Consider the following 24,771-nt stretch of genomic DNA (forward strand, 5'->3'; position numbering starts at 1 on the left):
CCCTAAAATCATGAAATCTACCCCATTGTAAGGCTGCCTTTTTTGAATAGTGTGAACTTAATCACACCACGTTCTGCAGTTGGGTCACAGTGAGATTACACACTATGCAGTGAACCAGGGATTTTTACCCCCTATGTAAATTAGGCACTCGGCCACATACCTTCTGGGTTCTGCTTAGTGCTCATTTTTAAGTTTTGGCTTTCAAGGACTACAGTAATACTGTTTTATAGTGTTTATTGGAAACAATACACAAACCTATAGTAAAGCAACCTCAAAATATGTAAATACCCAAATCTTGCAAAATATCGATAGCTGGAAAAAAGTCCTATTGTACATAATATGATATGGTAAGTCATTTATAACGCGCCTGTACACAAGTGTTTCTGGGTGCGACAAGTGTGATAAACCAGACTGTGTCTCACCCGCTAGTCCCCGGGGATCCGTCATCCAGGTGGCCAGGACACGGCCATCGCTTTTTGATCCAGTTCCTGGAGGTGGACCAGTGCGGGAGGATCACCTGGATGAAGGGTCTTCGGGAGTGGAAGTGGGACACTAGATGGAGAGACACGGTATCCCCTTCCATATAACACCTTTTACCTAGGAACTCAACCCCCCGCCTCTTTTCCTGACACAAACACTTTCTCACGGACAGCTCATCATGAGCGAAAACAGACTAACAGTAGAGCCGTATACCTGACATGTCCCAACACCATGGTCCGGCAAGGTCAGGCAATTACTGATCATTACACACACCTGACTTCCATCACAGTTCCCCACACGGATAAAAGGTGGAGCACGAAAGCACACTTCAAGCAAGGAAAAGCACACGAGGAAACAGCAGTTCCAAGATGGCAGTTTAATACGAGGGAGATCAGAGAGGGTTGCAAGGAGGGAAGTGGCCTTAACCTTTTCAGACAGTTTCTTTCGTGAACCTTAGAAACTAAGAAACATAAGACTGGGAACTTAAGCTGAACAAACCTGCATTGTGTGTCGGAGGTACCCAGGGCTCTCCTGCATTGATAACCAAGGCAGGGAGGAGCGGTTGCTGGTGTGGTACTGTCCGTGGCTCCTACAACAAAGCAGCACCAGTAAAGACAGCACAGCCGGTGAGTCGAAGCGACTGATACGAGAACAAAGATTGCAAGCAGCAACATTTTATGGAGAAATCTAAAGAGAACAGTGTGTGAAACGTATGTGACGAGCAACGCAAATATAATTGAAAATCACAGGAGTGATTGAACTTTGGGAGGCCAAGCAAGATACCGTAGACCGAGTGATCCGGCGCCACATGGTTGCTCATTCAAAGGTAGAAAGAATAAGTGTCCAAAATACGAGGCACTCCCATCCCATGCACACCTATCAAACTGTGGATAACCTCAGTCAAGATATTTTTTGGGTTACTTCATCCGATTTGCAAATCATCATAGATTTCATAGATATGGAACACCTTTTTTGATAATACTGAACTTAGTGTTTTATTTTTAAGTGAATATGTCAATTCATCAATTCATAACAGAATACATTGGTGCAAAATTACAAAACGATTACATAAAGAAAAGAATCAAAGGATGAGCTCTATGCGTTTCAGGATATAAATCCCTTCATCAGGAGCTAAATTCATTGCTTTGTCTGCTTTCAAACATTGCAGTTCTATCTTGTTCAGTTCTTCCCCTTGTTCTTTCTCCAGCTTAAAGATTGCAACATCAGGTCTGGTGCACTATCCTGCCAGACATGACTATATATCTTGAGTTCCAAAAATGTCTCTTTTTTTATAGTGGGTCCTTGACCCCTTTGCTCAGTTTCTTGCACCTCTCTTTCTCTCTCATTTGTGTCCCAGGTCCCACTGGGTATTCTTGGGTCTCCCCGACCTGCCCTATGTCTTCTTTCTCTGTTGTCTGGTCCCTGACCCCTTTATCTTCCTTCAGCTCTCCCCAGGTTGCTTTGGGCACCAGCCCCTTCACTGTGGATATTTTTGATGCCATATCGGTCCTCGACCCTTGTGTTTGGCTTCTGTGGAGGTCGCCCGACCTCATATGGGTCCCAGACCCTGCTGTGCTCTAATGGGGGGTTCACTCCTCTTTCTTCATTCAATGTCCAACTGAACATAGCTGGTGTACTCTCCTACCAGGTACTGTTCCACAAAGGATATTTAGTAACGTTTGTTCCACCTTTTACAGTTTGATGTTTATCCACTTCTCCCTCTCGGGATATTGGTATGTGTCTTTTAGCTTTACTTGGTGCCCTCTGTATCCCACTAGCTGGCCCGTCCATTTCCCTACCATTGGGAAACGTTGTTGCAGTCTCTAGTCTGTCCTGGGAGTGGAACGGGGCTTCTGCAATCTTTAGGCCGTCGGCATCTTGCTGCAGCAGTAAGCTCTCTCACTCGTACTCAACAGCGTTTCTTTCCTTTGCTTTGGCTTCTCGGGTCAGGTTTCATTGAACCACTGAAAATACTCATCTCTCCTTGACAGCGTCTTGTTCCCTTCTCCTCGGGTCTCTGGTCAATGGAACCAGCATCTGGTTCCTCCCTCCTCCAGGGCTGGCTTGATAATCTAGCCAGTCCTTCCTTGCTTTTTAAGACCGGAATTCAACTTTTGCAGACTGTTCTGCGTATTTTGGTTCCGCAGTGGGCCTTTGCCTCATTCATTGATCTTCTTTGTGTCAGTAGTGATGGTATGCACTCCACTTGGGTAAGCCTTCCTCTACCTCCTCCACCCAGGATTGCAGGAGCTGCATCATCAGGTTGAGAGAGCAAGGGGCACCATGGTTCACGCACGTCCCTTTGGGATGTTTATACACAGGGGGCCCGGTTGGACTCAGTCCTAGCACCTTTGGTGCCAGGTTCATGGAGAAACATAAGCAAGACTCTTTTATTATGGGCAGGAGTGCTTTCAAGAACTTTCCACTTGTGTGCAATCAGTCCGGGTGTGGCTTTCTATCTTGAGCTGCACGTGCAACTTTCCAACTATAGGCTGCACGTGCAACTTCAAGGAGTGGCAGGGTGTGGCAAGCAGAACTGAACTAGCGGGCGTGGCCTTAAGAGCTCAGCTATAAAAGCCAGCCCAACCCCAATGCGCAAGCTTCACGTTAATCTGCATTCGCATGCAGCGTAACGCTCTCTGCCGCCAAGGACACGTAGCACTTACCTTGGGAATCCAGTCTCCTGTCCATACGCTTGCCTCCTGGAGTCAGCTCTCACCTGAATTCTTCACCGCTGAACCTGGCGTCCATTCTTCATCTTCCGGAACGCAGGACTTCAGCTCTGGGCACGACATCTTCTTCATCCTCCGGCACGCAGGATTTCGGCTCTGGGCACCGCAGCACGACATCTTCTTCCTCCACGAAGGCGGACCCTGTAAAAGGACAAAAAGGCAAGGTTAGACATACGATCCTGCAGTTTAAGGTCACAGTTGCAAAATTCTTTGCGCTTGTCCTTAACAGCTCACTTACCTGCTGCCGGACTGCTGTGGGATCCTCCGCTCCTCATCTAGAGCCACCTCGGGCTCTGTTGCTCTGCTGGACCGCAATCACACCTATTTGGGAGAAAGATCGACATTATTGCAGAGCTGACAACAGGCTGTGAGAAAGACAATACCAATACTTCAAGAGAAAACAGAAAGACACTTACCAGAAAGGCGTGGAATCGTCGCAGCTGGACTGGACACCACATACAAAGGACCAGTGAAGGAACTTGGTCCTCATTCTACATGCGCCCCTGCCAGAAGTAGCAGGACGGAGAGCTCATCATTAATAATCTACAGGTGAGCCTTAATGGGACGATGCATGCTCACCACGCTATGAGAGGGAGGGTTTGAGAGGGAATTCACTTGCAGGCCAGTAAACTTACATCCTCTCATATCTACACAGGAGCAGTGTTCCGATTCATCACAGCAGCCCACAGCCTATTTGCGGCGGGAGAAAGCAGATGGGGGGGGTCCTACTTCCTGGGAGGGCTGCAAACGCCCCCGCATAGACTAGGTGACCATAACACCAGTATGAACTGTGTGAATGTAATCCTCTACTCTACAGAGACACATAGAGGTGTGGGGGAACCACAGGGAACTGGGAGGTGGGTTGAAAGGACAGGTGGGACAGAGGTGAAGGTGATGGATACGTGTTCTCCCAAGGCTATCGTCGCTAGTCAGCTGGAGGGTTCCCCTCCCCATGAGATCTACCCGTGCAGTATGATATGATATGGCATTTGTAACGCGCCTATACACAAGTGTTTCAAGGCGCGAAACACCCCCAGGGAAACTAATGGGTAGCGGCCTCACCTCCCTGACCTCATGGGAAGGGGCTTCCCCCATGGAAGCAGTGACAGTACCCTGGGGTTCGTCACACAATGTATGAACACACACAATGGGTCTGACTCCACTTTTTCCTAGTAAAGTTCCTGATGAGGACCCTGTCCCCCGGGAGCAGTCTTTTTCTTCTTGCTCTGATGATTCCACTGTGAATGGCAGTACCGGCCGGTGTCGTCGGGGCCCAGTCTGTAATGAGATAAATCTGTAAGCTCCCTAAGATACCCCCAAAATTCCTCCCCCTGGATATCCGCTGTGCTATGAGAATCGGAAGCAGAACGAGTTAGCATCTGCCTGCCGGTCACAATCTCATAAGGTGTGAGATGGTGGTCGGACCCAGGCTGATTGCACAAGGCAAAAAGAGCAAGCGGCAGGCAGTAGATCCAGCTCTTGCGAAGTGTATCACATAACTTAACAAGGCGCTCCTTAAGCAGACCGTTTGGACACTCCACAATGCTGTTTGCTTGAGTGTGGTAAACTGAGCAAAGCTTGTGCTTAATGCCTAACAGTAATGTTAGTTCTTTGAATAATTAATTTGAGAGGTGCAGACCATTGTTGTTGGATCGTAAGACCTCATATACTCCCCACTGTGGAAATGCCTTGCGCATAAGGAATTTAGCAGCAGACTTGGCGTTGGGTGGACACGTAGGACTGCCTCAAGCCAATGCAAGAATGGGCACACCACAACTATTACATAGCGATAGGTTGTGCAGCGTTGCTGCATATCAATATAATCGATATGCAAGTGATGGAAGGGCCACGAGGGGCGGAGCAAGGTTTTATCTTGAGGGTGTGCCCCGCTGTAAACCTTCGACATGTCACACAAATTGTCACACATTCAGCCACATGCTCATCCAAATTGGGGATGAACCACTCTGCCTGCAAGTCCGAGGCAATGATTTCCTTTGATGTGTGCCCTGGATGGTGTAACTGTTCCAATGCTACTCAAAGTAATTCCAATGGTATCACAGTCTTATCTGTTATATTTTGATGCCATAACAGATCAGAGGGAGACAATGTGCACCCCCTTTTCTTCCACAAACCCTGCTCCTCCTATGGAGCCCCACCCTGTAGCTCAATTATCTGTGCCACTGACAGGGCAATATAACAGTCAGGCAGCTGCACTTGCTGTTGGGATACATTTGAGAATGTGGGAAAGAAGTCAGTAACATGAGGCAGATATGCCGCCTGTTTGGCCACAGTGTGTGTCTGCAGCATCATTACCCCATGAAATAAGATCTGAACCCCCTGTATGGGCCGCACATTTGAGCAACGCCAGTAAGGAAGGGCGAGACAGTGCCTCAGAGTCTTGATAACAAATGGGCGTGCTGAACCGGGGAGCCATCGCTCTTTCTGTAATCCCTACTTTTCCTCCTTGACAAACCTGAGTGCACAGTGGGCATTGCATATGCTGAATCCAAATAGCCCAACATCCCTGGCATATTTCTACAGCTGTTATCAATGCTATCAATTTGGTTGCCTGGGCCGAAGAATGTGCAGGCAGTCTCACTTGTGAGATCACTTCAAAGTCCTCCCCCTCCAGGCAGCCCACTGCCACCCCTGTGTGCCTACATCCTGAATTTTGATCAATTGGAGAGGACCCATGAACTTAATATATTTCTTCCTCCTGTAGGACATCCTCTTTCACTTTATATAAGTCCTGCAACCCTTCCTGGTAAGTTGCGCAATCATTGACAGCATCCCCGTCCTGTACTGGCTGTGCAATTAATGTAGCTGGATTAACATTGTGACAACGCGTAATCTTGATGGCTGAATTGCACAATATCACCTCGTACGCAGATGCATGTTGGGTGGTAAGTGTACTCTTTGACCTTTCCAAAATGTCAAACACTGAGTGCTAAACATAGTGTTACTGAGCAGCCCATCGTAATGGTGGAACATTCTGAATTGCAAAGGCTGCTGCAAGTGCTTGCTTGCATGGGAAGTGGCCCTGCATCACTGGGTCTAAAATGCCACTGTAATAAGCTAGGGGCTTATGTTCTTGCAATGGTGTCTGTGTTAGGACAGCTGTCATCACCTCCCCATTGCAATGGGTGAAGAGGAAGAATGGTTTGTCTAATCTGGGGTTGCTAGCACTGATGCTGTAATAAGTGCATCTTTTAATTCTCTGAAACAGTGCATCATGTCAGCTGTCCAAAGAATGGAGCCCTGTGCCTTTCTGCGCTGCCTTCAGTCTCTGTCGAAGTTGTTTGGTGTAACTACAAAAGTCAAAGATCCAGGATTGGCAATAATTAAACAATCCCACTGTTGCGTCTCTTTTACTGTGTTTGCCTGTGGTGCACCCTTCACTGCTGTGATCCTTTCAGGCGTCAATTTCCTCCCGTCTGAGGACAGCATCTGCCCCAGGTACACCACCTGTTCTGACAATATTGCAACTTCCTCTGTCCACCTTTTACCCTTTGTGCGCTAGTAACATCGAGAGAGTAATTGAGTCCTGCCTGGACTGCTCTTCCCTGGTTCTGCACACTAAGAGATCATCCACATATTGTATCACTGTGCTCTCTGTCTTTAGGTTACCTAAATCTGCCTGCAATGCCCTATTAAAGATACTCAGCGACTCACAATATCCCTGCGGAAGCCTTGCGTGTTGGAATCTATGACCGCAGTAAGTGAACGCAGTGAGATACTGACAATCTGGGTAGAATGGTATCGAAAAGAATGCATTCTTAAGGTCAATCACTGTGAAGTGTGTTGCCCCGTGGGAATGTTAGCACAAGATGGTGGCCGGATTGGGCACTACCGGAAACTCCCCCTCCACAATGGGATTCAGTGGGTGGAGATCCTGTACCATCCTCCAAGTCCCCTCCACCCCATTGCTTTTTTCACTGGGTACACAGCCGTGTTACAAAGGGAGTCTGGGCGCTGTATTATGGCCTGTAGCCATAATGCTACAATGGTGTCATATATTCCTTCATCTGCCTCTCTGGCAGGGGGTACTGTTTGGCCTGTGGTAGTATTATTATTCCTCGTTTCAATTTAATCTGTATCACCCATAACCCCTTTAATAGACCTACATCACGGGGCCCGCTAGTTCAAATTTCCGCTGGGATCTTTTGTAGGTCGTCCTGCAAGTGAGTAAGTATTTCCTTTGTGAGTAGTATCATCTGGGGAACTGCCCTATCCTGTACAAGCAAGTGACATTGGGGCTCATTACAACACTGGCGGTAGCCGTGCCCGTAATACAGACACGGCTGCCGCCAATGTAATTTTTTTCCAGTGCCCAGGAATGGGCAATTACCAGGGTATTACAACCCTGTCGGACCCGGTAATTGTCCTTTCCTGGGCGCCGGAAAATATTCTTCCCCATTCCCATTTGAGTCCCATAGGACTCAATGGGAATGGGGAAACCGGTTGCACCGGCACCATACGTGAATGGTGCCGGTGCATCCGAAATGCTCTGCTCGCAGGTGCCGTTTCACCTGTCAGGTGAGACCTGGTGGATGAAAAGGCACCCGTGGGCAGAACTCGTAGTTTGCCGGACTGGCAAACTTGTAATGACCCCTTAGTATGCTTATCTGAAACACCATTTCCCCTAACTTTTCTTCATCAAAAAGCTGCTCATCCGTCAGATCAGTCAAAGGTTGGATAGAGTCAATGCACAGCACAGTGCTTCATTCAATACCATCATCGCCCACCCTTGCAAGATCACCTTGTTGTAACACTCACCTGATATCCCCAGGGGCGTCTGGAATGCTCTGGGATCTGGAACCCCGGATAAGTAGTTGCTCAGCGCGGAATAACGAATCTGCAATCACAGAAGGGAGGATTTGTGATAACTGTCTCTAGCGGGTGAATCTCCCACCTCCCTCTGACCGACCCCTCTCCCACTGAGCCTTTGTCACCTTGTTTGTTTGTACAGTGAGCTATCCGTCCTGCGTCTGGTGCAGGGGCGCTTGGCATTTGTTGGCGATCTGCCCGAGTTGCTTCACTGGTGCAGTGTGCCTTTCTCTGGGTCCAGGCCTGCTGTGACCCCGATTCTGCTGGTAGGCAGGTAGGTTGGTTAATTGTAAGTCTTAGTTCTGTTTTATGGTGGAATCCCCATAATGTCTTTCTCGTCGTCTTTTCAGATGCGAAGATTTGATGCTGTCGTGCTGGATGAAGAGGCACGTTTTAAGGTAAGGAAAAGTGCAGAGCGCGGTGTTCTTAATTGCCTTTTGAAGCTAACCTGTGTTCTCTTCTCCTCCTCACAGGCTGCTGCGGTGCTCGAGCGTGGATGAGAGCCCGATGAAAGCTGATGCCAGGGATCCGTCGAGGTAAGTTAAGCGCTTTGCGGGTGTTCAATATTGAAGGCGAACCTGAATATTTCTCCTTTCTCTTGCAGGGTGTTGCCGTGGAGTTCCGGATGGAAGTGCTGCGTAGCGCGATGGAATTCAGGTAAGAATAATGGCATTCGATGTTTTGGAAGCGTGCATGTTCAAATATTGTTTTTCCCTTTCTTGCTTTGCAGGTCGCGATGTTCGAACGGGAGCTGTGGCCGCGGGATGCTGTGATTCCTCAAGTTAGTACTCACAGGTGATGTTTCTTCCTCTCTCGGTTTCCCCAGGATGCGGCCCGGTTGAGATGCTGAGCGTAGGATGGAATATTCTCAGGTAAGGCAAGTAATCTTGTTCTTGTTCTTGCAGGTTTACAGGATGCTGGAGACCAGGAGCTGGACACGGGGAGCGTCACGCTGCTAGTTGCAGAATAATGTGAAGCGTGTTCTGCAACCTGGGTGTGGTTTATATAGTCCATGTAAAATAGTACCAGGTAAATTAGTTCCAAGCCCCAGCCACACCCAATACACTAGACCGCATGGTTTGGTTCATAAGAACTGAGCCATGCGGTTGCTTCCATGTTGGTTTTAAAGGCACATGTACATAAATGAAAGCAAGCCTGAACAGTCCCTCCTTACCACACATGAGCGTGGTGCCAAAAGCACCAGGACTGGTTCCAGGAGCCCTTTTGCAGTGGTTTTAAGGTGTCTTAGGGTTCTGGTGGGAGCCTGATTGTGGCACAGCTTGTGACCCCTAACAGTGGTCATGATACTTGTCCCTTTGTGTTATCACCACATATAGCTGCATAGTGGTGATAGTGCCTAGCGCCACTTCCTTGTATGCTGCTGGTCTAAAAAGAAATTCAGTGGGTAATCAAAATGTCTTTTGATCCTGGGGACCCATCCCAACAACACCTACACCCCATAGAGGAATAGCTGTAGGTATATTGTACCCCTCGCAGTGCACTGTGGGTGCAAAGTGCTTGAAGCACTGCGCATGCTTGAGCGTAGTACATCCCACAAGTGTAATGCACTACGCCCTTTTCTGTAAAGAAGATGGTCATGTTCAATTTGCGCTTTATGTCTCTTCTCAATTTTAATGTATGCATCTGTGGAGTACAGTAGGGGCGCAACTACTTCTTGTGTGCCAATGGTAAGGGGCAAGTCTTCAGTGAAAGGAACCTTTACAATGACCCCAGAGAACTGCTGCGTGTCCATTATTCTGCCCAACAAAGGGACTCTTCCCCTCTCTAATGCACGATTTGGTAGCCTCAGTGCCGGCCAAAAATGAAATTGTCTTGCCGCCTATGCTCACTGCCACCTGTGGTTCCTCTTATGGGTCTGCAGTTACTAATAGGAATGGGTACACCAGAGCTCCCTGTGGGCTGTCCTATTGGGTATTTTATATGTGTACACAATGGTAGGAAAGGGTTACCCCCCCAAACACTGATGCTCCCGTGTAGTGTGGCACCATGCCCTGAGGTAACAAGTTATCTTATTGTTGGTTGGCGGTGTGCGCCTGTGTCTGTACTTGTATTTGTGCCTGTGCCTGAAGAGGATTTGGAGGCTGGTATTGTTGTGGTGTACTCCTTAATGTGGGCGGGGCTTGTTGTTGGAATGCCTGTCCCGCTGGAACTGGCTGGAACTTGCTGGGACTACTGTGGTGGCATCATCAGTGCAGTCTGGGCATTTGGGATAAACGGGGGCTCCTGTGGCATATTCTGAATGTTCTGAGGAAACGTGTACTGCATGGGCGGTGCTTGCTGCTGTGTCTGCGGGTAATAAGGCATGGTGTGGTATAATGTGGTGCCATCTGTGCCATGCTGGAATTTGGTTCCTATTCCTACACTTCCTTCCAAAGTGACCTACTCCCCCACATGCCCAAAATGTTCCCCCATATTATGCCCTTGCTCCTCCATACCCAAACCTTGCCCTTCTTCCTCTTTGAAACCCCGCTCATGGTCTGGGGAAATATCCTCCTTATGGCACAAAACCTTGTATGTTGGCATCCCATGGTTGCTGTCTCTGTAAGCGCCACTTCTCCTTTATCTCCTGTATGTAATGTGCAGGGTCCTCATCAGGCCCCATTGTGCAAGCTAAGGAAGACTGCATGTCAGTCGATTCAGGATACAAATCTCTCAGTGCCTTCCACACATTTGCTCTGCAATTATTGAATGGCGTGCCATCATGGGCATCTCTTTTCAGTGTCACCCCCTCATACCCTGTCTTCCTCCATATATCGTTTGCCTGCTCTGCCTGTAGGGTGGCGAACAGACTCTTCACGTCGCCCACAGCTAAAGTCATCCCTGACGTCTTTTTTTCTGGAGCATAAATCCACTTCCCCACTCCTGCGGTAAGGGATGGCAAGCTAGTCATTAAATTCTCTGTGTCCATATTTGGCCAAGGTACATACTATGTACTGCCTGACCCTTCTGCAACAAGGGAAGTTGTGTTCCCTTTTGTTTGCTCTTTCCCTTGCCCCGTCCTCTGTACCTGTCACTGCCGCCAAGTGGGCGGGCCTACTCCTGAGTCTCTTGTCACATGGTCTTTCTGCCCATGGCGACCCGTCCCTGTCTTTCCTCTCTTCCTAGTACAACTCAAGACCCTCCTTTTCTCCTCCTCCTTCACTCTCCCCCTTCCCTGCTAACACCTTCTTTTGCCTCAGTGACTGGCTGTCCGGTTCCCTCTGAGTAGTAAAGGGCTCCAGGTACCCCCATCCAGTCCACCCGCCCTTCCCTGCACTTAGCATTCCCTGGCACTTGCCCACTGGCCTCCCGCTAGCACTTGCACCTCGCCTCTTCACCCTTTTCCCCTCCCTCCTTAACACTTCGTTTTTGCACAGACCAGCACTGCCCCCCCCCACACTTCTTGTTCTGCACCTGCACGATCCGAATGTCACAGGGCCTAGTAGGACCGTTATTGTATCTTTCTCCCCCCTTAGTTGTCTTGTAGCGCCTTGAAACACAATTGGTTGTATAGGCGCCTTACAAACATCCAATAAATAAACCCCCTTCCATTTCCTCCTGCTCCCTGGTCCCACAAACTGAATCTGTGCCACATGATCTGTATGATGGGATGTTCTTATCTAGTTTGAACATTATTTGTCCGGATCTGCACTGATCGGGTGGTGGGTGGGGCATGGACCCATCGTGCCACCGCCCCTCCTCCTGCTGCCTCGATAGGTGGACAAACTCATACTCTGCTCTGTTCAACACCTCCTCTATCGGTCTCTGTGCACTCTTGCCTATCTCTGCAACCAAAGCAACACTGACAGTATCTTTTGCCGTACTTCTGCTGTGCATAGTGCACCCTCTCACATTTTCTCTTTGCTTATCGGGGACATAGCGGTAATTTGTATAACCTGCTGTGGGCTTTAGAAGAAAGGACCCAGCCAGGTGTGAGACGAAGGTACTAATGCAGCCACTGTGCGTGTTGCGGGGGCAGCATCGCTAACGCTCTCCCTTTTCTTTCCCTCTTTATCCTCGTGGACCTCCCCCTCTTCATACGCTTTCCTTGCCTTGCCGGTTTCTCAATTTCTGCCCCTTTAATTTGTGAGGTATGTGAGGCCTTCCCCGGGCCATGAGGTGAAGAGCGCCCTTCTGTAATCTGCCCAGCTGCCCCACTGAAAATGATATATGAATATCTTGTCCCGGTGTTGTGGGAACGTCTGGCACATATGCTCCAACAGCATCGTCATGGCACCGATATACGTAAACTCCCCACCTTTTTAGAGCCCTGAACCAGCAGTGCCAGATACCTCTTATGTATGTCTGCTTCCCTCCCGCTTATTCTCAACGCCCAGTACAATAAACGTGAGCCGTACAATTAAACACCCAAAAATGTTTCTTTTGTTACTGCAAATTTCATAATACAACTTGCCAACTTGTAGTGTTCCTACAATACACCACGTGCAAATTCACACCAATATACCTTTAAACAATACTCAAACAACCACAATTACTTCTGTCCTCCCCCTACCAATCAGAAGAAATCCCCAATGTATCTGCCCCGTCCTGCACAGCTGGTAACTGTCAATCACAAAACAAAATACTTCACCTTAACATTTCACTGCTAATTTACATATGACGTCATCTTTCCTCCCCACGGAGGAGCTGCCCTTCAGTAATCTGCATGCACTACTTATGACATCATCTTTCCTCCCCACGGAGGAGCTGCCCTTCATCAAATCTTTACCCAATACTCTGCTGTGCCGTCTTTCTCCACTTATTGGAGAGATCCACTTTTCCATTTCCACATGCACTACTACACAACGCAGCCTTTCCCCCTCTGAAGGGGAGGTCTCTGCACGAATTTCACTTCTCAATAATAAAAAAACAAACACCACGCGGCTCTTTGTACTTTCTTGCCAGGGTGCACTCCTGTTATTATCGGTTCTTCAAATCTCTTGACACGGGATCTCTCCCAAATGCCAGCACCACCCGGGGAAGGTGGCCATGCCTAAGGGATCAGTCAGACCTTTGGGAACTCAGCGTCTGCTGGACCTCCTCGTTTGTGCGCCGATACTGGTCTCTATACACTGGCTCCTCCTCCTTCATGCGTTTAGCGGAGAGCCCCCAGCCGCATCACTGGCTTTGGGATCTCGCTGGGGCCTCCAAATGTAGAGATGGGTGTGCTCCCAAAGTAATCCAAGAGTAACGGAAAGGTAATCCATTGAACTCAAGAAAAGGTAGTGCACCGCTTGCAAGAAAGAACAATTTATTCAAACAACACGACCGGGAGAATGAACTGAACAAAGTCATCTCAAATCCACCCACAGCAAGCTGAACATTTTATACCTATAAATGACATGGAACACACATTTCTATCCCAACAGTTTGATTGGCTAACCCCTAAACAACATTAGTCAAACTTGATTGGTAGTTACCTTCTCGTCATACAATAAAACACCTCCCGCTCAACATCACCTCACACCCCCCTGATCATCAAAAAACCCACCAATCCCATTACAGGAACATTGTTTGATAGGGGGCTTAACTCTGATTGGGCCATGATACCTTGGACAACTGGGGTTGCAGCCTCCCACAGAACCTGACCAATTAGGAGAGAGCGAGAGAGAGAGAGAGCAATCTGCAAGGTTGAAACTTACTGCACCCCATCATGATGCACACCTCCTTCATTTCCTCCCTGTTCCCACTGGTTGCCCTGCTCACTACGTTGCTCCTCAGCTCGACACGTGTTAGTATTCCTAGTACATCTCCTTCTGACAACCTCCCGGGGACCCCAAGTCCTCTAGAAAAAACTGTGGGGTGTCCACCGTCGAGCTCTGCTGCTGGACCATCATTTCTGCTAATTTCTTTATTTTATTCAGCCAATTTCCCTGTGTGGCAGCCTGAGAACTCATCCCACCCCTCACTGTGGCCTTCACAAGATTATGTATTCTTTCCGTATCTAGTGCCCAGCAGCTGCTGTCTGGGATCAGGCCTTTGGAAAAACGCTGCCCTTGCAAAGATAAGCCAGCAACTATCTCCTCTGCCTCCTCACAAGTTTGAGTGCTCGGCCTGCTCATGGGGGAGAACAAACTCCCCATCAAATTATCTCTAACACTAATCACAGCTCTACATTTAAGGCTAAAACCTACTAAAAAAGTGCAAAGCTTTAATCTATAGTAACTAATATCCCTGAAGCCACAATGCATAATAATGCAGGGCCACGTGCTACACGCTATATGCCAAAAAAGGGAAATCCCGAAAAGAAAGGGTTCCCCAATATACCATAAGAAAAATATTACCTAATGGGCTGCATATGTGTGCTGTCTCAGACGCTGCCTGAGCTCTCATTTTGGGCGATGCACCGGCATCTGGACAGTAGGCCACTTTTGCAGTTCTCACACGATTTGGCGCATGTGAGCGTCAGAGGCGAGAATCGGGGAAGCGAACACTGCTAGGCAGGGAATGATGAAGCCCTTGCGGTTAGGACATGCGCATTAGAACACAGAGCTCGCGCCCAATGGCAATAAGGCACTTGTTACCCAAGGTCATTATTATAACATGCCGCAAAGTGTCCAATGATTTCATAAAAGATGTATTTAGTTTTTCCCCCACAATCCCCTCCTAGGAGTCCTTCACTCCAGTCTTTAGTGGTCTGGGGAATCTCGAAGCAGGCAGCCATCTCCCCTGGTAAAGGGAATAGGGGCTATGGGGAACTTGGAGGATAAGTCATGAGGTAGGTGGACACATGCCCAACAATCAGTGATATTCAAAATACAGGCCTACTGCCAGGTGAGGGGAAGGTAGGTGTTCTCACTGTGAACCCAGCTGTAAGCGGATGGACCATCGTTTTCATGACAGGTGGTTTTAAAAGCAGCAGTCACTGTGAGATGGCAGTAAATCAATGAACTGAAAAGAATAACAACAAAAGCCAAATAACCAGACATTGGGCCTCATTACCAGTTTGGAGGTTGCCATACCAGTAAAACCGGTAAAATACCAGCACTCAGCAATGGGGAATTACCTGGGTATTCCGACCTTGCCAGACCCGGTAATTCCTCCATTGTCGGCTGCCGGTAAGTGTCAGTCCCCATTCCCAATTGAGCCCCATGGGGCTCAATGGGAATGGGAAGGTCGGATGCACCGGCACTGTTTGTAACGGTGCCGGTGCATCCGACATGCTGTGCTCGCGGTTCCGCTTTACCCGCCAGGTCCAACCTGGCAGGCAGAAAGTCACCCGCCTGCACAACTCGTAGTATGGTGGTCCGGGAACTACAGTACCGGTAAGCTTACCGGTACTGTAGTTCCCAGACCGCCATACTCGTAATGAACCCCATTATGTTTATACCAGGGACCTGAGTCCAAATGTTGAAATCTGGGTAAGCTGGCCCATACTGTAATGCCGTAGCTGGGGAATCCGGTTCAGTTCATACGGGGAAGACTGTGTGCACGATGCAGTCTGCCGAAACTCCTTTAGTTCAGGGCACTATGGGCAATAGTTCTGCAACAGGGCAAATGTCAATGTTCAAAAGAGTTGCAATCTGGAGCAGGTATTGAGCAAAATCTCTACCGTTCACTGTTCATAGCTGTGCCGGTGGACTCCTGACTGAAAGTTCAAACTAGAAATATCCATAATACCAGACGCATAAGCTTACGGTGGTCATCAAGACAAAGAGAATGACCAACAGGTGATAAAAACAGGGCCTGAAACTGGCTGGCACAGGCATGTCAGTAGTGGCAGCTTCCAGTTTGTATTTAAACCGAAGGAAAGCTCCACAATCACTTTCTGTTAAAGTTACTCTACTTCACGATAAGAGTGTGTGAAATCATCAGTTCTATTCAACTCAATTATTCATTATCACACAATAATTTTTATTACAATATATACGCACTTTTCCTTAAAACAATGTTTAAAAATATACAATTAAAAGAAATATACAATTAAAAAGACATGCAACTAATTTCATCGGTTGCTCATAGATTGAAACCCAACACAGATAATGTTGTTCATTTACTTATTCACAATTTCTCTAAATCAGTTGCACTCTATTATAAGTTGTTCCATTCCTAAGCCCGATTCGACCAAGTTTCTGTCCTTCGTGCTTCACTGTGCCAGACATTCATCAGGGACTGTCCATTTAAATACGTGTATTTTCAGTGCATACCCGTCTACTGTATACCCTTAAAATAAAGAAACGCGTACATTTCATTCCTAAGTCTACTAGTGACTTTTTTATATGACAAAACCGTCAGCACACCCTTAGTTTTATTGTATGGTAAGAACATATTCCACCTCTTACCACACGGTCTCAGGATATTTTCCTTTGCGACCAATTCCAACTTTCACTGTCGGACCCGCACCCAGAAGCAATGCTCGGGCTTAATTCAAAGAACATCACCAATTAAATCTACAAAAGAAAATGGAACCCATACTTTTATTACTATAGATGTCTATTACTATTGATGTCTACGTTATGATCTGACACACAGAATAAATATGTTTCTGTCACTAAAAACAATTATGGTACAAGAGGCTCACCTCTACTTGTTTTGGACACTGCTTTGCAGCTCGCCTGTGTACCCGTTATTATACTTGTATTTAAGGGGCCGAGGCGTCACCTAGAACATAGAGCAAGAACACTCAATATTAACATTATTGAGTGCGACGACCTCACAGCTCAATCCACACATGGACTTTCATATAAGGTATAAAAGTGGACCTTGTGGCATATATACATACCCTGTTTTGCCTATCCTTCAAGTTTCATGCATTTGCCAAATGTACATATTTAACATTCCTTATCATCAGGATTACAAAAAGGCTACTCCACCTTTTATCCAAAAGTCTTCTTCATTCTCTTCATTAGATATGGCCATACTCGCATATATGTACTATTCTGTGCTCACACCCGTTTACACCTTTCTTGGGAAAATTGCTACCTATTTAAAAGGACTGTATCCCTTACTACCTTTTTTCTGTACTCACCTGGATCTTCTCACTCCTAAAAATGATCAATAAGGTTATTTACACACTTACTGTGTCCACTAGTACTTACCTTTTATTTCTCTACTTGTCCACTAGTACGTACTTTTGTCATAATGTTTCTTCCAATTATATCGCTATACTCCGCTAAGGCCATATAGACATTCCTCCAGCACTCCAAAAGTGAAAATGTTTTCATCTGTAATAGACTAATCAACATCTTAATATATACATAAACAATGTTCTTGTTACTTACTCTCATGTGTTCTTTTTGTGCCGTTTTACTAAAGGTTCTCTCATACTGTTGGATCAATCTTGGCCATCCATACCTTCTTGGCCTTTCATTAATCGCATTTTATTTTTATTACATATACTACACTGATCAGTTTAAACGAGCACCATCCATTGTGCTCATTGTTCGGAAATCTGAATATTTTATTCACACCTTCCTCCATCACCCTTGTGTCACAATGTTATTTTTGTTCCTTTATTTAAACCTTCTATCAAATTGTGTTTTTTGTTGCTTTTTAGTGTTGTCACTCATTATTTTTTAAAATTATTTTGTTATGTTACCCCCTGGATTGACGTCAATCTTTTGGTTAGGAACTTCTTCAGCTTTTTTAGTTTTAACTCTTTATTGTTATCTTATATTAATTTGTCTAAACACAACACAAACTCTTAAACTTTACATATTATAATCGCTTACATGTGTGTACTTATATTTTGTTCCCCTATGTACATTTTTCCGCCACTGTCCTAGTGGATGTATGGTCTTCTCTTTTTATTACCCCCTCTGGGACTTTGATGCGCACTCTCCTACCTGGCCCCGCCAGTAGGAATCCTTACCACTCTTATCTGAAGCTTTATTAGTGTGTACACTTCCTGTCTCTTCTTCAGCCTGTAAATTCAAGGCATCCCTATCTCTCTTCCATTTATAGTGTCCAAAAATCCAGCTACTCTTATATCGTAATTCAACAAGACATAATGTTCCTAACAGGTGTTCCGAATGTAAAGCGAAAGCAGCCTATATTTGTGTGTGTGTGTTCTCATTGCAGTATTAAATTCCTTCTCTGACTACCTAAATGTGTTTTTATGTGAATTGAGCCTGTGGTCCATTTATTGCCTGTACTTCCACAAGAGTGTGTGTGTGTGTGTATGTGTGTGTCACTCTCCCTCACCTTATAAGCATATCACGACAGGTACTCTAACCTAAATATCTCAATTTCTTTCCCCAATCTCATGAAAAAGTCTTCTCTTTAAATGTCTCCAAATTCTACTTCTCCCAATTAATCGATTCATTGTGCATAATATTAATCCATATCATGCTCAATAATTGTGCCAAGCCTTCCTTGTTTTTCCTTCTCATCTCCCAGCCTGCTTGCATTTATTAATAAATATGTTTCATCTAAACAAACCCTGCAAATATCTAAATAATGCACTCTTTATTCTTGAAAATCATACTAATCAGGGATTGTGCTCTATAAAAAAATACCCCTTTAACTTAATGGCACACTCCTTTACATGTTCAGGCCTTACAAATACTAGTGTGATTTCTCACGTGTCTTCATAACTAATCCCTAAACTAGTGCATGTTACCTCCTAGTTATTTTCTGAGATCTCTCCTCAATACAACTGTTAATTTATTGTAAAATATATCATGCTTTTTAATCTATATTGTGTGTAACCTGAGCCTTGGTGTGTTTGAGAGTACTTTCTCTCATTACTTACTGCTTCACCATTCTAAATACAAATGTTTGCATCATTGCATGCACTTTTAACATGGTTGCTCTAAAAAGTGTTTTATCTTATTAATTCTTGATATTGCCCATAAATATTCACTGTGCTTGATCTAATATCATTTACTATTTTGTTAATCTGCTTTTTAATGTCATTTGCACCCAAAATCACATTACATTTTGTTTTATGCCTCCATGCTGTACAGTGAGGGATATGCTGTCCCCCCTCTTAAAGCGTGTCTAATTTGCTGTGGCTTTGTGTCACACCCCTGGAGTATACACAACTCCTTCCTAGCCACGGAAACCAAATGAAGTGACCCCTGCCACCTTGGTTGGCACAGGATCCTGATTGTATACACACAGGTACCCTGAGAGAGCCGAAGGGGGGAAGCGGGTTAGGGAGAGGTTGTGGATAGGGAGGGGGCGTTTAGAGTAACCTGAAAAAGGGAGCTGGATAACATACCAAACAAAGAACATGTAACATAACTTGTCCTGCCTCCCAACACCTACTGTTGGTATTCTAAATAAGAAGGATACTAACACTTCACCTTGCACTTGTGCAGACTTCTTGATATAGCCACAAACATAAGCACATACTGCATGAATGAATGACAACATAATACTTATACACTCATGAACCCAGGAGGATATGTCCAGGCAAGTACTTCTTATTTAGTAATGCCCCCAATGTGCCTTAGCACTCCTATCACGGCACATGAACCTCTTGGTGACACAGAACAGGACTTAAGACATTATGACTTGATACAATGTGAAAATTAAACAAGGAGTAGCCACGAACAAACATAACGTTACTTCACGATATGCTTAAACCCATGCTTTCACCCAGCTGAGTGTCTTTGACTGTTCAGGAAACACCTGCGTTATTTTCACACATGGATTTGTTGCAACAAAAAGTAAACCATGTGCGTTTCTAAACTGCACTCGAACTCAACACAGATGTGCGTAGTTCATAACAAACGTGTACTTAGAATGAATGCAACTCATTGTAAAGAGCCCGAAACATTCATGCAGGCACTTATCTGAGGCCTGGGGGCGCTCACCGGCACCTTGCCAGGCAGTGAATATCCCACGTTGGAATGGACTCCTGCCATGACTGCTCCGCTCTTAGGAAGAGCTGCTGCGCGACGCAGCGTTTCACCGCCGGGTCATATGAACTCACCGCCGGGCCCGGTCCTGTCTGCCCAGATTCCTCATGTGCTTCGACTGAGCACCTGCTCCTTCTGGCCCATGCCACGTCAACAATCACCAACAGGCGGCACGGGCCGAAGGAGCTCTTAAATAGCAGTTGGCTGCACCTGCCTCAGTCAGCCAACTGCTGCCAAAAAGCTCATGGGAAGTAGTTTTTTCCCCTTTCTTGCCCAAAACACCCCTAATGAATGCTTATTCCAGCATAGCAAGCCCTTTTCCTTATACTTTGTGCATATGCTTGAGTCTGCACATGTAATATCCTCATGAATCTGTATTGTATTGTGGTGCCTAGCCCATTCCACCTCTCTCTGTCCTTAATTGCCAATATTCTCACTGTTCTGGTTATTTATAGCACTCTCCTGTGCCTTCATTTGCAATCTGTCTTATTTTTGCTTTCCCAATCATTGTGTGTCCCTTTCTCATTCTTCTTCTCTCCTTCTGTAATCACTTTCCCATTTCCTTCTGATGGCATACTTCCTTGCCTTCTGTTACAAATTTTATGAAAATAAACTGTGTGCATCTGCTCTTCCTTTTGGTAGCGCACTGAAACATTTTAGCGAAGCACCTTTCCTTTTTCCCCAATTACTTTCCATTAATGCATCTAGATTTTTTAAATGGTTTATTTCAATTACCTGTTTCTCATCTGTGTAATTGGCACATGCATGCTTTATGATATATGCTCTTTCAAAATGTCCCATTTATCACTAATAAGAAATGCATATTTTGCTTCAAATGAGATCAACAAATCAGGGGTGATCTAGTGTGTGCTTAACAGAGAAAGTATCTAGCATTAACTCCAAAATAACTAACAAACCATTTAAAATGAGATGCGACTTGTGTGACTTTAAACAGTGACCTAATGGGACCACCCTAGTTCACATATGTGCAATGACTGGGGACAATTTCTAGTATAAAACAGTTAACTCACAAAATGGTTTAGTCACATATAGTTTCCTTGTCACGGTCACTTCTGTTTGGTGATTTCACATCACTACATTAAATTGGGTTGGCACCCAGTGGTGTGATAGAGAAACATGCTCACACCTGGGGGAGGGGGGTTGTGATAGGGAAACATGGACACACCAGGAGTTAGTAATAGCAAACCACACATTGACCGGGGATGAGCAGCACTTCTGTGTCGGGGAAAAGTGATAGGGGAGCATGCCCACCATTAATAAGATCCCTCCACACTGTTCCCTACCACCCACCTATGCATGTCACAAGGCCATGCATCTGCACTCCCTACAGGGTGGTTGTCAAATGGCTAGCCCCCACACCACACACACTATCTTTCTTTCCCACTGACTTCATGCTGGTTCCTTTGTTTGGTATCCTGAAAACCTTCCTCCTCCCCGGTTCCACCCACCTTCATTCGAGCTCCTTTGGTTGATGCCCTTCTCTCCCCTTCGCTCTTGCTCCTTTGGTTGTTGCCCTTCTCTCTGGCTCCTTTGGTTGGTTTCCTTCTCTCCCCTTTGCTCTGGCTCCTTTGGTTGGTTTCCTTCTCTCCCCTTTGCTCTGGCTCCTTTGGTTGTTGCCCTTCTCTCTGGCTCCTTTGGTTGGTTTCCTTCTCTCCCCTTTGCTCTGGCTCCTTTGGTCGATATCAATCTCTCCCCTTCGCTGTGGCTCCTTTGGTTGATGTCCTTCTCTTCCCCAGGTCTACACACTGTCCAGGCGCTGATTGGGTGTACGCTCCATACTGACCTCTCCATGGAGGGATTTTTGCAAGTCGCCTACGATGGGGAGGACCAATTCAGCTTTAAGAAGAGCAAAGGAGAGTTGCAGATGGATGGGAGCAGCCAGTACCAGTGGAACTCACAACATAGTGCCTTTAGCCAAGATCAGGCTGATGACCGTGAGAAAGAGTGTATAGAGAGGCTGCGGAAACTCCTGACGAATGGGGAGGAGTCCCTGCTCATGAGAGGTGAGGAGCTGTGCATGGGGCACAGAGGAGTTGGGGAGCTCTGCATGAAGGGGTGAGGAGCTATGCATGGGACACAGGAGGTGGGGTGCTATGCATGGAGGAGTGGGGGAGCAGAATATGGGGCATGCAGGTGAGATGGGGAGTATGGGTCACAAAGGCGAGGTGGGGAGCTGTGCATGGGTCACACAGGTGAACTGTGCATGTAACATACAGGAGAGGTGAGGAGCTGTGAGGCAGCTGTCATGCGACAACCACCACTAACCATACATTGTACGCTTTCAATAAGCTGTATGTTTGGGTGGTGTGACAAATCTGGATTATTCGTTCCTTTGACCCCAGGTGGGGAGCCACCCTCTTTGAGGCTCGATAGGTGAGTCCACTAAGCAAGACCCTGCCTAGGGGTCTGGGCAAATGGGACCTACTAGGAGTGACTCCCCTCTAGGGACAAGGACTCCCATTCCCAGAATGAACTCCCTATTGGGAAGACATTGTCTGCCTAGATGACGATTGAAAAGCCTGCAGTTACTACTCTGTTACCTACAACAGTGACATTGTTCCCAAATCGTTGCCTTTAGGTAATGCTGGATTTAACTCGACAACCAAAGAGGAACAACATTCCCCTCTCTTGGAGCACGGCCGTGAACACAAAGGGAGGAGACACCCTAGAGAGAAGAGAGAGAATCACCTCTGATGGTAGAACGTCCTGGGGCAGTGGAGCCACGCTGTACCACAGAGCCAGTGGTAGCGTGGAACAGCTGGGACGAGAGAGGCCGCCGGAAGGCCATCAAGTTGACTCATCTCACCTGGTGGAGTGACCACGCTGTGGCCATTGTGGGCTTGGGGCCTGCGGACGGGTGCCGACACCAGGAATCCAGTGATGAATGGAGCCTCACTCCATGCGGGAAAATGGAAACCGTGCAGGCTAACCTCCTTGCGGTAGCTGAAGCTTCGACCATATCGAGGTGAGAGAACCAAACACTGAGAAACTGCCCCGTGGAGACGACCGATGATAACGAAGGTAGCAGGGTGACCCATGTAAGCGGGAGGCAAGTACAAACGCGAGAAGTGAACTATAATGTAGGTTACGGGAGCCCTAGAAACCCGAATAGTGAATGTTAGTGATGACTAGATATATTATCATACATAAGAGACCAGCAGGGTCGGGAGGACCCCAACAAAACAGAGACATTGTAAAGATAACAAATAGAAAGGAACCTGGAGGGTTCAGACGAGTGGATTATAAACTGAGAGAAGGATATGCATGTGATTGGAGAAGGGATGTAAGAAGGATCCATCCACTTAAAGAGACTGGGAAGCCCAGTTTATATCAAGAGTTACAGAATCCCCAAAGGAGTGTAAAAGGAGAAGAAAAGAACTTTCTTCATGACTTTTCATGAACACTTTATTTTTCTTTGAACTGAGAACTGTATTGCAGAAGGAAGCCCATTGAGGTTGGCGAGGCAAATCCATAGCTGGAAGCATAGTGCTCTGACTTTTTAGGTTGTTTTCTCTAGTGGCAGGGCCAGATTGCAGTTAGGTTTCTGGACAGAGTACTATTTTTGTTTGGACGACTGACAAGCACCGTTAGATTAGTTTCCTCGGTAAGGAAGACCCTCTTAGCAATAAGGATAAACAGGCCTTTTTCTTTATTTTACTTAATAAACATCCTTGAAATGTCCTCATTGATTCCGATGCCACCTTCTGGGTCACCACATATGAGGTCAGCAGTGGGATGTTGACCAACTGATAGAGGTTGGGGACCCATGCCATTTACCAACCTAAACCCAAAGGCCAACAATCTCACAGTAGTGACCCCACAGTCTGTAGGATTTGATTTACATGGCATAGAGGAAATCCCCATAACGACTAATGAGAGATGTTTGATGCATACAGGGCGTAGTATTTCTCCTCCCCCGGGAACATATGTTTGCATGGCCTCGAAGTCAGGACTCGTAGGGTGATATATCCTGAATATTGTGGCTTGTGTGACAGACCCAGACCATCAGGGGGAGAAGTCAAAATCCTTCTCCATAATCATGGGCTGAACTCTTATGTGATCAAAGATGGAAAAGCCATAGCACAAGGGATTCAAGAACAAGCACTTATTCCAATTCCCCAGGAGGTGGAAGGCACTAAGGGAAACTGAAATAGACCCACAAGGGTTTTGGGAGTCTAACCTCCCTAGGAAGGAGATAGAATCAGTGGATACTGAAGTCCTCACACCTCTATCTGACCTTGCCTTTGCTCAAAGCAATGATCCAGAGGACTTTGGCAGGGTAACATCGGAAGAGAATGGACACAGTCAAGCTGGACCCTTTTTCTTCCTTAAAAAGGGGCTCCTATATAGAGGGGACATCGGAAGGGGCGGTCTTTCCTGAACCCAATTAGTGGTTCCCCAAAGTCACCAGCAGATAGTACTGGAGCGGGCCCATTCCCATTTGACCACCGTCCATCAGGGAATTGGAAAAACACAAAGACAAGTGATTCCCAGGTTTTATTGACCAGGGGTATTTGCAGATGTAAAGAGCAATGTCTCGACTTGTAACATCTCTAAAAAATAATGAAACCACTCCGGTACCACAAGCTCCCTTACAACCTCTAATAATCATTGAGGTACCCTGTTGATGCACAGCCATGGACATAGTAGGCCTGTTGGACACATCCAGACTTGGGAACAAGTTCATTTTGGTAATGCTGACTATGTTACTTGGCATACCGAAGTGTTCCCTCTTAGGAACAACACCAGTCAACAAATCTTAAAACATCCACTTCCCTTCCGTTCCTGAGTTGGATTCCCTAAGGAAATCCTCACGGACCGAGGCACCACCTTTATGTCCAAGATTATGCAGGAGGTCATGGAGATACTCCAAATAAAAACCTTGCATACATCGTATATCACCC

General features: G+C 46.5%; 1 protein-coding gene across 3 annotated transcripts in view; it reads left to right on the forward strand.

Annotated features, from left to right (window-relative positions):
• Window positions 1-24,771, forward strand: part of LOC138522102 (major histocompatibility complex class I-related gene protein-like) — a 271,137-nt gene that overhangs the window by 172,537 nt on the left and 73,829 nt on the right. For 2 of the 3 annotated variants that reach the window (XM_069635359.1, XM_069635360.1), the window contains one exon: window positions 21,604-21,870. The exons of the other annotated variant lie outside the window; for it this stretch is intronic. In XM_069635359.1, the coding sequence (XP_069491460.1) occupies window positions 21,604-21,870 (267 nt within the window). The remainder of the gene's footprint in view (window positions 1-21,603; window positions 21,871-24,771) is intronic. 3 annotated transcript variants of the gene reach the window in all.

This window comes from Ambystoma mexicanum, chromosome 13 (assembly GCF_040938575.1).
Source record: "Ambystoma mexicanum isolate Mex_15411 chromosome 13, UKY_AmexF1_1, whole genome shotgun sequence".
In the NCBI taxonomy this organism is placed as follows: Eukaryota; Metazoa; Chordata; class Amphibia; order Caudata; family Ambystomatidae; genus Ambystoma; species Ambystoma mexicanum.